The 12,328-nt window shown below is 48.9% G+C and overlaps 1 protein-coding gene across 1 annotated transcript; it reads left to right on the top strand.

Moving 5' to 3' along the window:
• Positions 1-389: 389 nt before the first annotated feature.
• Positions 390-10,768, top strand: STAP1 (signal transducing adaptor family member 1). The gene is made up of 8 exons (XM_009898628.2): positions 390-527; positions 5,123-5,194; positions 5,833-5,946; positions 6,612-6,668; positions 7,997-8,154; positions 8,754-8,882; positions 9,724-9,793; positions 10,532-10,768. Exons 1-8 carry the CDS (start codon positions 390-392, stop codon positions 10,640-10,642), a joined length of 849 nt encoding a protein of 282 aa, XP_009896930.1. The 3' UTR covers positions 10,643-10,768.
• Positions 10,769-12,328: the final 1,560 nt, after the last annotated feature.

Genomic DNA, 12,328 nt, shown 5'->3' on the forward strand with positions numbered 1-12,328 from the left:
AGAGTGGTCAGGGACTGGAACAGGCTGCCCAGGGAGGTGGTAGAATCACCATCCCTGCAGGTGTTTCAAAACCATGCAGACATGGCCCTTCAGAATGCGTTTTAGTGGGCACAGTGGCGTTAGGTCAACAGTTGAACTCAAGGACCTTGGAGATCTTTTCAACCGAAACGGTGATACAATTCCGTGACCATACATCGACCAGAGTGGGTGGCTTGTGCTGACCTATAAAGCCAGTACAGAGACTTCCTCTTTGAGGTGCTGCTTTTTTTCCCCTCTCACCAGAGCAAGTTCTCTGGCTGAAGCTGATACAGAGCAGAGTTGAGAACAACAGGACTCAGGGGGCAAAAAGACCACAGCAAGAGTTTATATCCTGCTGAGATACAGAAAGGATGCTGCAAGGCACCAGGGAACAACCTGAAGAAACCCCTCAGCCAGCCCCAAGGCAAATCTTCCAGGAGAGGCAGAGGATCACTGGTCTGCCTCTGTACTTGCAGGGTTACCTGTCTGCCCGGCACTCAGGATGCCAGGTAAGGTGTGTCATGCCTGGCAGGGCATGTGCTCAGATCTTTATCCCAGCTGTATGAGCAGGAAATGCCTGGCTGACACACTGGCTGACACAAATGGTTGCACTGAAATAATGATGTTGTTTCTGTCTGTTCTACGTGGGGTGGGGGGGAGCAAGTACTATCTATTATGCAAGGTATCCAGGATCCCTTTGCAGTTCACCATTAACTAGTGAAATGTGGGTTGAATTTGACTGATTTCATGGCTGTCACCATGGGGAAAAGCTAAGGCAATGTTTTTAATGAAAAGAGCAAAGTTTGACATGATTCTATTACTCTGAGCCATCCTCTATTTACTGGAGAACAGTATCCATCCTGAAGTCTTCGTGACACACCACACAAAGCACATGTGAGGTTCTCTCTGTTTTTTAATCACAGATTTTTTTTTTGTTGGAAAAGACCTCATTGAGTCTTCTAAGGGCTGATGCTTTAACCTGTGTGAATGGAGACAGTGACTGGCCACAAGCTGGTGGGCAGTTTAGCTGTCCCTCAGCTGAAAGAAAGGTGAAAAAAAAATCTCCATAGAATTGTTTTAGCTGGAAAAGGCTTTTGAGATCACTGAGTCCAACCATTAATGAAGCACTTGAAACAGGCAAACTCATCCTTGGAGAAAACTCAAACTAGCTGCTGCCTCCTGGTGCGCCCCAGTGTGGATTTTGCAAGAGGAATCCCTCTGCAGCTCTCTCCCATGCCCCTTGGGGCTGAAGCAAGGCTGGGGTGGCACAGCCTCATCCCTAAGGGCAAGCCAGAAGCTCTATGGGCACAGGATGCCCATGCATGGGCATTGCTGCAAGTCTGGAGAACAAGTGGCCTCAAGTTGCACCAAGGGAAGTTCAGGTTGGGTATTAGGAAGAATTTGGGTTCTGAAGCATTGGAACAGGGTGCCCAGGGAGGTGGTGGAGTCCCCACCCCTGGAGGTGTTTAAGAGTCATGTAGATGTGGTGCTGAGGCATATGGTTTAGTCAAGGACTTGTCAGTGTTGGGCTAATGCTTGGACTCAATGATCTTAAAGGTCTTTTCCCATCTGGGCAGTTCTGTGATTCTGTGATCTGTTGACAGAAGAAAACTATTTCAGACACAGCTCTGTCAATGCCTGCTCCTGCACATTACAGCAGCAGGTGTGGCCACCTAACTGTCCTCTTCTAGTGCTGAACGAGTACAAAGCTGGTTTGACACTGCCTACCTGCACATCTCCATGGCCAACAGGAGGGAAAAGGAGAATCACTCTAAGCTAGAGGGAGATGGAATCAAAAGTCTAGAATAGCATGGTGGGTGACAAACACAAGAACAGCCCAGGTACCACAGGAAACAGGAACTTAGAGAAATGAAGAGCAGTTTAATGATCTTACCATTAATTCTTCTACAGCACTGGAAATGTTTCAGTGCATCGCTTGGCTGTGTCCAGCAGAACATCTGCAGGTTTAATAAAGCTCCCTGCTGCATCCCTTTCTGTCCTTTTACGTGAAAGACTTTTCCCCTGAACAATCCTTCCCTCTGCAATTCAGGAATTACCATACTGGAGTAACAAAAACTAGCAGGGCAGAGCAATGATATGCAGCCTGTATTTTGTCTCCAGGAGGAAAGGAAATGGCCACAGTGTTGCAGCAGGGGAGGCTTAGGTTGGATATCAGAAGAAACGTCTTAGCTGAAAGGGTTCTCACAGACTGGAACAGGCTGCCCAGAGAGGTGGGGGAATCCCCATCCCTGGAGGGGTTTCATAGAGGCAGAGATGTGGTGCTGAGGGCCATGGTTAGCCCCAGCCTTGGTAGCGCTAGAGAATGGTTGGACTGGATGAGCTTAAAAGGCTTTTCCAAACCAACTTAATGTGAGACTTGTGGGAACACCAGTTATGAGCGGTGTGAGCAATCTGGCAATGCAGGCCCTAGAGCCTGACATGGTGGTAGGCCATGCTCAGCATAAGTGCAGAGCCAGCTACCAGTATGCCAAAACAGTGCTGTGCTTGCAGCACTGTAACTAAAACAAGATGCTGGTAGCTAGAAACATAGTGAGTTATCTGGGGACAACAGGACATGCACCTGCATCAACAAACCTCGCGTGTCATCCATAGCTGGACCAATAATCTACGACAGTGTGATGTGTGGTCACTCATAGGGGACCAATGAGTCCATGCCAACAAGGCATACCAAGGTTATATAAACCGTAGCAGTTTCCTTGCTATGCACTACTTCTTCTTCTTTTCCTGCCTGTCCTGTCTCCTCTCCTTCCATGCTTTACTGCACCATGCTTTCGCCATAGGCCTGAGCCATAGGCCTGCAATACTGGAGCAATAAAGGATCAATACCCGATCATATTGGTCAGCCGTATTGATTCCAAGAACCTCCGTCATCGCCATATCTGGCTAAAGAGACTGATGAGGTAACTCTATGGTGTGACCAGACACCCATAAGAAAAATATATTCCTGGCTGTGAAACAGTATGGCTCCTGGCCAACTGCTACTACTTCATTTCTGTGGAGCAGAAAGCCTAGTGCATGAGGTGCAGTTCAACTCTTTCCATGACATGCAGCTCTATATCACAGCCTTCATTAGCAGGGGCAGTGGGTTTAACAAAGACATTTACATTAACCAACACCATAGACATTTTACACCAGTCATCGGAAAGAGACCATCAGAAAGCTTAGTTAGGAGCTAGCAGAGTGAAAAGGCAAGGATCACCTGCAGGATGCTCTAGGGAATGCTGCTCGTCCTCATTTGGATGACCTGTAGACTTCACAAGTTATGTTCTCAATTTGTGTGACTGTTCTAAACCAGCTCACCCCACCCCACCCCAAAAAAGAAAGAGAGAGAACCAACAAACCAAAGAACACTCAACAGGTAAGTAAAACTGAAAACTGGAACAGTTTCTGTTTCAGAGCAGTGTCCAATTCAGTGTCCCTTAACAGCTCCAGTTCTTAAAGTGCCAGGGACACAGCAAAATTCTTCCAATCCCTCTGGCATGCCGGACCAGGGAACAGCTAGAAGAGTCAGCCAATATATTGACCTTGGCATGGTGTTGCTGTGTGAGTGCTACACATAGCTTCAGGAGAAAGCATGTAAAATACCCCTGCACAGGCAGTCAGGGTAGTTAAAGGGCTGAGCTGCTGTCAAGCTCTGTGCTCTTCTCCCTGTAGCGACTGGCAGGATCAAAATTCAGTGCAGAGATGTGAAGAGAATGGTGCTCAGGAGAGTGGAGTCTTTAGTGATGTTCATCTCATGCTATTTCACACTTGTATGCTTTTTAGGGAGAGCAAGGGTTTAAAGCAGCATTTAAAAGATTTTTCCCCCCTTTAAGCTGACAAATTGTTGCCAAAGGTTTAGAGTATTTAAATTAAAGCCAAGTTTTCTAGTTCCATGACAGATCAGGACACTAGAAAACAAAGCCTACAGGCTGACCATCTTTTCACCCATGAAGAATGATTTACTGAACATCTTTGCACAAACTGACTGCAGAATACATGCTTGCTTTGTAACCAGCTACATACTACTGAACAGCTCCATGTCCAGGCTGAGGTCAGGGACAAGTGGAGCTCCTCACTGGTCTGTCCTGGGTCCAGTGATATTTAATATCTTTGCCAGCAACATGGACAGTTTGCTGATGACACCAAGCTATGTGGTGCAGGGGACCCTGAGAGCAGGGATCTATCCAGAAGGATCTTGACAGGCTTGAGAAGTGGGACAGTGCCAACTGCACAAAGTTCAAGTCACAGTGCAAGGTCCTGCATCTGGGTCAGACCAACCCCAGGCACAAATCCAGGCTGGGTATAGAGTGGGTTGAGAGCAGCCCTGAAGAAAGAGACTTGGGGGTGTTGGGTGCTGAGAAGCTCCCCATGAGCCAGCAGTGCCCTCATACAGTGCAGAGGGCAGCCATGTGCTGGGCTGCAGCAAGAGGAGTGTGGCCAGCAGGGCAAGAGAGGGGATTCTGCCCCTTTCCTCTGCTCTGCTGAGACCTCACCTCCAATGCTATATCCAGTTCTGGTGTCCCCATCAGAAGAAGGATACAGAGCTGTTGGAGTGAGTCCAGAGGAGGACCACAGAGATGATCCAAAGGCTGGAGCACCTCTGCTGTGAGGACAGGCTGAGGGTTTTGGGTTTGTTCAGCCTGGAGAGAAGACTCTGGGGGGCCTTAGAGCTGCCTTCCAATACCTGAAGGGATCCCACAGGAAGGCTGCAGAGGGACTTTTCATCAGGGTGTCTAGAGACAGGACAAGGGGGAATGGTTTGAAGCTGAGGGAGAGCAGGGTTAGTCTGGACCTTAGGAAGACATTCTGCAGCACAAGGGTTGGAACAGGTTGCCCAGGGAGGTTGTGGATGCCTATTCCCTCAGGGTGTTCAAGGCCAGGTTGGATGAGGCCTTGAGCATCCAAGTCTAGTTGAGAGGTATCCCTGCTCATGGCAGGGGGCTGGGATTAGATGATCTCTGAGGTCCCTTCCAACCTGAGCCATTCTGTGAAATCTACCTTATGACCACACAGACTTTCCCTAGCAGGTCTTTCACTTTCAGCATTTTGTGGGAACTAAAAAGATCCTCTCCACAAGCTGACACTTCCTCCTTTCCAACAGGAATTTAGACTGTATTGGACAGAGCTCAGAGGAACCATGCTCTTCTTTTATGATGACAAGAAAGCCCCAATGGTGAGTAATATGCTAGCTCCATAACTGCCCAGCTGATATCAAGTGCAGCGGCTCAGTAACCCTTGTGTGCTTCAGACACCCCTCAGCACCCTCCACTCTCTCACCTCTACCATCTAAACCAGTAGTAACAAAAAGGCTTAGACCAAAAAAGCCAGAGTGAAATAAGCCAGAGCATATTGGTGTGCCTGATGAAAACAAATAAACAAAGTCTTTCTTTGGCACCTGAGCTACAGACATGTCCACCCCGCCCCCTCGTTTCAGCAGGTGATTTTTCCTCAGCTGTGCTCACGGGTAACACTGCTGTGGTGTGTAACATGGCAGCCAAGGAACAAGTGCTTGGTGGTGTTATCATGCACTCTGGCTGAGGGTTTAGCTGGCAGATTTAGCTTTAATGTTTGTGAGTATGAAGATTAGGGTGGGGGAAATGCAGGAGGTGTGTTGGTGGTGAGAAGATCTCCTGCAGGCAACAGCAAAGGACTGAGCTTTGTCATGTTTGTCACTTAAACTTCACCCAAGTTCTAGCAAAAAAAAATAAAACCCTGTGAAGTTTCAATCTATTTTCTTTTAAATCAGTTGGAAAGCAGCTAGCTTTTGGGTGAAAATGACAACTTGTGCCATTGCCCTTTCCCCCTCTTTAGTACTCACAGAAATTGGATATATCAGCTCTGAGCTCAGCAACCAGCGTTCACCCAGATGGAAACGGCTCTGCACAGTTCATCCTGAGGCTGCCAAATGGGGAAGTAGAACTGAAGGTAAAAAGAGGCTATGATTTGTAAACTACTCAGTACTTTAATCCATCTCCCACAGATATGCAGAGCTCCATTCTGGTGAGGGAGCAGAGCTGCCTTCTTGCATCTAAGGGTACAGCCTGCAGACAGGCAGCACCAAAAGGCAGCAGAGAGGGAGGCAGGGGAAAGGAACCTCACACCAGGGAAACCCCTCCTTAGTTTTCCTGTGGAGTGCCTGGGAATATGAAACAAGCAAAAAATTGAAGAAGAAAATGTACAAGACAATCTAAGAAGTGCTGTACTGACAGGTGCACAACACCTGTAAAACCAAGGGGATAAAACGTCTGACCACTCCACCACCCAGGAACCAGACAGGCTGTAGTGCTAAGGGGCTATCAAGAAGGTTTCATGCTTGAGACTGGCATCTTCCTTAGCATGGCCTTCTCCTTGGATCCACAGAACCTTCCAACAAAGTGTGTGTTTTTCTTACCTTCCTACCTCTGTCCTCTCTCTCCATGGAGTATGGGGGAAATGCAGTGGTTGAGGCTGTGCTGTAGCTTGGCAGGGAGCTCACCTCCAGGCATGGTAGTTCCTAAAGGGTAAGAGTTCTTGGAGGCTTCCAGATTATGTAGCATAATTTGCTGTTGTTTCTGTAGCTGCTCTTACACTGCCACTTTCTGTTCTCTCAGGCCAGTGACTGTGAGTGTGGGAAAGAATGGAAGGGCTTTATTCTCACCGTGACAAAGGTATGGAGGAGTCTGATATTCACTTTGTGTCACAGGTGTCTAAAAGGGCATTTTGTCCTCATGTGAGCCAGAAGTTGGCTTCCACGGGCACAAAGTCTCACTTCTAGGGTGTTTTCACACACTAACCTGTTGAGGGCTTTGCTGGTTATGATATACCCTCAGCTCATCTGCAGCACACACTCTCCCATGCTATGCATACAGTCAGACACAGTTCCAAACCCTCTATTTGCTGTACAGGAAGGAGAAGACTCCTAGCACAAGTCCATTCCCTGTCACTGGGAAAAGGGGAGCTTGCTCAGAGAAGACAGCTCTCTAGGCCTTTGTCATGGCATAAAGACACAACCAAAGTGACCCAACTGCACACCTGAGAGTACCCCTCAGGCCTGTGTTCTCTCCTATTGTCCTCCTTAGGACTTTAAAACAGCCAGCCACTCTTTGGCAATGACTAGTGGAGAAAGAAAGGAAGTTTGTCCACAAATGACTCTATATTGGCCCTGCTGAATCACTTCAAAAGCTGAGGATGGCTGAAATCAGTCAAATTACATTTCCACAGCCTTTCATGGTATAGCAGCTGCAAAAGTTCATTGTGGATTCTTATATTAGTCCCACTCCTGGCATGGCAGGTTTCTTCTAAATCAAGACACAGATATCCTTATTTTCATTATTCTAATGAAACAAATATGCAGCATTTTATTCAAAGCAGGGGCACAGCCCAACCTTCCAGACTATCACATTGCTCAAACTATGCAGTTAAGAAAGATTTCTGTGCAGCAGCTGTGCTCAGAGATTAGAATCACAGAAGCATTTTAGTTGGAAGAGTCATTTAAGATCTCCAGTCCCACCATTCTCTAACTCTGCCAAGGCTGGTGCTAAACCATGGCCCTCAGCACCACATCTCTGCCTCTTTGAAACACCTCCAGGGATGGGGATTCAGTCAGCTCCCCAGGGATCTTGACATTTTTTCTAAGATTCAGCCCAAACCTCCCCAGGTGCAACTTGAGGCCATTTCCTCTCCTCCTATCACTTACTCCTAGGGAGAGGAGACCAACCCCCACCTCACTCCAACCTCTTCTCAGGGAGTTGTAAAGAGCAATGAGATCTCTCCTCAGCTACCTTCTTTCCAGACTAAACACCCCCAGTTCCCTCAGCTGCTCCTGACCAGACCTGTTCTCCAGACCCTACACCAGCTTTGTCACCCTTCCCTGGATCTGTTCCAGCACCTCAATGTCCTTGTACTGAGGGTCAGCTTTGATGCACACAGAGAAACCACTGCTCACAGCATCTGTCCACTCTTTCACTGTCTCTTCAATTCCACTCTTCCTTTCCAGCTGTCAGTTCCAGATGAACCATTGCTGCCTGGGCAGCTTATTAGAATACATGAAGTGCTAGAGAAGGAGAAGAACAGAAGGATTACACTCAACAACTTTTCCAGCACGCCCCTGAAGAGAAGCAGTTCACCCAGCAGTCTACTGACCACTATGCCAATGTAAGCTCTGACTGACGCATGTGAACTCCAACCTAACGAGAGCCTCTCCTTCTTTCTAATCATTCTTCCCATGCAGAGGTTCAAAATCAAGTTGCTGGGCAAGGGCTGCACAATACTAAATGAACAATGTCTACCTTAGGTCTGTGGAGTGATTTCTCAAGGGAAAGATAGCTCCTGCAGCTTTCCTACAATGCCTTCTGTTTGGAGAAGGTTGACTGCAGAGTACTGCTGGCCTTCAGGAGTTGTAGAAGCCTTGCCTTGGGCTGCTGCATCTGCCCTCCTGGTCACCAGTGAGAAAGCCAAGGTTCAGTCCAGCTTATTGTCTTCATGCTCTTTCTGAGGGCCCAGATGGTGCCAACCGTATGAAAGCTCCACTACCTCTATGCAAAGGCAAAGCAGCTGCTGTCCTGAGTATGCTCTGATGGCAGCATCCATCAACAGAGTCCATCAGCTGCTGTGCCCCTTGACAGTCTGGCCGGTGTCCTTGGGCAAGCCTAGTGCTGTGAAGAGAGTTCAGCCCAGCCAGTAGTGTCTCTCCTTGCAGCTCAGAATGCTGTGGCCTTACCAGCCTGACTTGTGTCCATGCCCCTTCTCTGCAGGTGCTTCCATGCAGTGTCTCGGCAAGAAGCAGCAGAGCTGCTGGCAAAGAACCCTTCCTGTGGGAGCCTGATCCTGCGGCCCGGCAGCGACAGCAAGAGCTATGCTGTCACCGTGCGTTACGACCTGGGGTGGGTTGAGTCTGCAAGAGGGGAGCCCATGCTTCATTCAGAGTTCTAGACACCCAGAGCTGACATCTGAAACACACACAGTGCCACCTGCCAGGGGGATGCAGGAGAGCTGGAGAGGGGCTTCTTGGCACACGAGGGACAGGACAAGGGCTGGGGGCTTCCCACTGGGAGAAGCTGGATTGAGATGAGACATGAGGAGGAAATTCTTCCCGTGAGGTTGGTGAGGCACTGGAGCAGGTTGCCCAGAGAAGTTCTGGAGGCTGCAAGCCTGGAATTGTTGAAAGCCAGGTTGGATGGGTGTTTGAGCAACCTGGTCAAACCATTCTGTGATTGTATCCTGAGAAACCATGTGAGGAAGCAGGAGTGGCCTGAGCTTGATTTCTTGTTTTAGCCCTTCTCCAAAGACAGATTAAACAAAGCAGCAATAAAGATCAGCCAGCAAGGGCTCTGTCCTTAGGCCATGGAACCCTGCTCAGTTTGAGAACTCCTCATGCAGACCAGAAATGGAAGAAGCCATGACCCTCTGTGAAATTAACAGCACAAACTGGAAGTGTTTGCCAACAGTGGCTGGCTCTGCAGCCACACCACAAAGCAAGTTAGTTGCCCTCTTTTAGCTTTGTCAGAACTGCAGAACCAGAGGCAGGTGAGACACCAGGAAGGACATTTGCAGTTCTCACTGTTTGTAAACTAGAACAGGGAAAAAGCAAAGCCTGCTGTGCCTTCAGGAAGCACCGGAGCTCTTGCCAAACACACCTGTTGCTCCTGCAAAGGATTGACAATGACAGCGACACATCAGGAGCATTCCATTTCAGGCAGCATATCAGCTCTTGTTCTCTTGCAGTGCCCCGTGCTTAAAGCACTACAGAGTGCTGGCCAAAGGAAGGAGTTACAGCATTGAGCTGGAAAGAAGGGTAAGTGACCATCCCCTTGGTGAAGTTCCTTCAGCAGGTGTAGAGCTATCCATGTGCAGAGGATTAGAAAAGGTCCAGTAAATTCCTAACTACAATTTCTGATTCCAAGTGTGCAGACAGTTCACCAACTAGCCTGCTCTCAAACAAGTGCTGGGTCCTGCACTTGGGACACAACTCCTCCATGTCACACTCCAGGCTTGGGGAAGTGAGGCTGGAAAGCTGCCCAGCAAAGACCTGGGGGTGTTACCTGGGGGTGTTGATCACAGCTGACTGTGAGCCAATGTATGGTCAGGATGCAACAGCATCCCAGCCCAGATCAGCAGTTGGTGGCCAGCAGGACCAGGGCAGTGGTTGTCCCCTCAACACCTCACTCAAGGTGAGACCACACCTTGAGTATTGGGTTCAGTTTTGGGCCCCTCACGCCGAGGACATTGAGGCACCAGAGCAGGTCCAGAGAAGGGCAATGAAGCTGGTGAAGGGTCTGGAGAACAGGGCTGGTGAGGAGCAGCTGAGGGACCTGGGGTTGTTTAGTCTGGAGAAGGCTGAAGGAAGATCTTCTCACTCTCTACAGCTCCCTGAAAGGAAGATGGAGTGAGGTGGGAGTTAGTCTCTTCTCCCAAGGAACAAGTGATGGGAGAAAAAGTGGCTAAAGTGTGAAGCACTGCTAGCAGGTTTTTGAATGCATTCTCTACACACCTGGCACATGTTATTGGTGGGTTTTTGATGTTGGTGAAACAGGTGACAGTGCCAAGCCTTCAGGATGTTGTCAATTACTTCGTGACCCAAACCCAAGGGAACCTGAAGCCATTTGTGCTGCAGACAGGCACTGCAGAGGATCCGGCAGTCTGAAGGCAAGCTGGAGGATGCAGGCCACAGGAACTGCTAGAAGAAGCAGCAGCACAGGAGCTCCACACTGCTGGAAATCAACAGAAGGCTTTTATCAGTTCTAGAGTAGCTCCACTGGCTCTAAACTAAGGGTGCGATGCAGCTTCTCCCAGAGAAACCTGAGATCTGGGGAAGGCAAAGAACCCCAGGCCCTGCAGAAAATGATGTGAAAAAGAAGACAAGAGTGACAAAGAGAAGACACATTGCCCCTGTGCAGCGTGATGGAGAAGTGCTGCACTGAGCTAGGCAGACTGCTCCTAGGGTGGCTCACAATGCAATAAACTCTTGGTGTTAAAACCCCCATTTCTGGTCTATTCCTATCAGCAGGGGCTTCTCAGAGCCTGCCCTCAGCTGCTTCAGGAACTATATAGATATAAGTGTCTCTGTTGGAAAAGCTCTTCAACTGCCTTCTCCTAAGACATAAGGGAGTGTACAAGGACAAGACTGCAGTGCTGGTTAGGAGGGAAGGCAGAAAGGTGTGAGGGCCCTGCTGAGCACACCAAATGGTTGTGGAACCTCGCCCAGCCTCAGCACCTCAGCCATTTTCTTGGGAGGCTGGCATTCAGCCTTTGAAATAAGCAACTCAAGTGAGCAGCAGTAAGATCAGTGGCTTAGGGAGTTGAGGTTGTTTAGTCTGTAGAAGAGGAGGCTGAGGGGAGACTGCATCGCTCTGTACAGCTCCCTGAAAGGTTGGAGTGAGGTGGGGTTGGTCTCTTCTCCCTAGGAACAAGTGATAGGAGGAGAGGAAATGGCTTCAAGTTGCATCAGGGGAGGTTCAGTTAGATATTAGAAGAAACTTCTTGACTGAAAGGGTTCTCAAAGACTGGAACAGGCTGCCCAGGGATGTGGTGGAATCCCCATCCCTGGATGGGTTTCAAAGAGGCAGAGATGTGCTGAGGGCCATGGTTTAGTCTTTTCAGCCTTTAAGTTCTGCCAGGCAGCGGGAGTGAACGAAGCATCCACTGGTGAACTATGCTCCTTCAGAGCTGGAGGTGACTCCATCCTGGAAAGGACTAGCTCCAGAGCATGTTTTTTTAACAAACCTTCAGCACCAACCTTTTCCCTGGCAGTGGTGAGGAGCAGCCAGACAGCTATGGTCACGCTGCCTCCCCTGCAGGCACAGGGAGTGCTCTGGGCAGAGTTGCTCAGAGTTGTCCAGACCAAGATTGATCATCAGGTTGCTTTGGTACCAGCTGGGGATCCCAAAGGGATTATTCTTTGCTTTCAAAGACTATGAAAGACAGTCAGGGCTGGGAAGTTTCTTGTAGGAGTGCCCACGTATTTCTAAAACAATGAGTCATGTGTAGTCATATGAGAGCATTAGAGCAGGTACCATGAGACACATTGGCACTTTCTCCTCATGAAAACACTTCAAATCACTTTGTCAAGACTGTGCTGTTCTCTGCAGTCACAGCTTCTCCTCAGTGACACACTGAAACCTGTGTACTGCTGCAAGGAGCTTCATGCTTCTCCCCTGGACCTTGCTTTCACCATGCAGAATGGGTCCCTTGCTCTGATGTGTTACCAGTGCTGTAACTTCTAACACCTTCTAGCTTGAGCCAGACACCAAGAGGCTGCTTCCTAAAATAAATGCTCAAAAGCTGTCTGCTCAACACCTATCAGCCCCTGGAGAAAGGCTCAGGTTGCTGC

The sequence above is a fragment of the Dryobates pubescens genome, chromosome 1, assembly GCF_014839835.1.
Source record: "Dryobates pubescens isolate bDryPub1 chromosome 1, bDryPub1.pri, whole genome shotgun sequence".
Lineage (NCBI taxonomy): Eukaryota > Metazoa > Chordata > Aves > Piciformes > Picidae > Dryobates > Dryobates pubescens.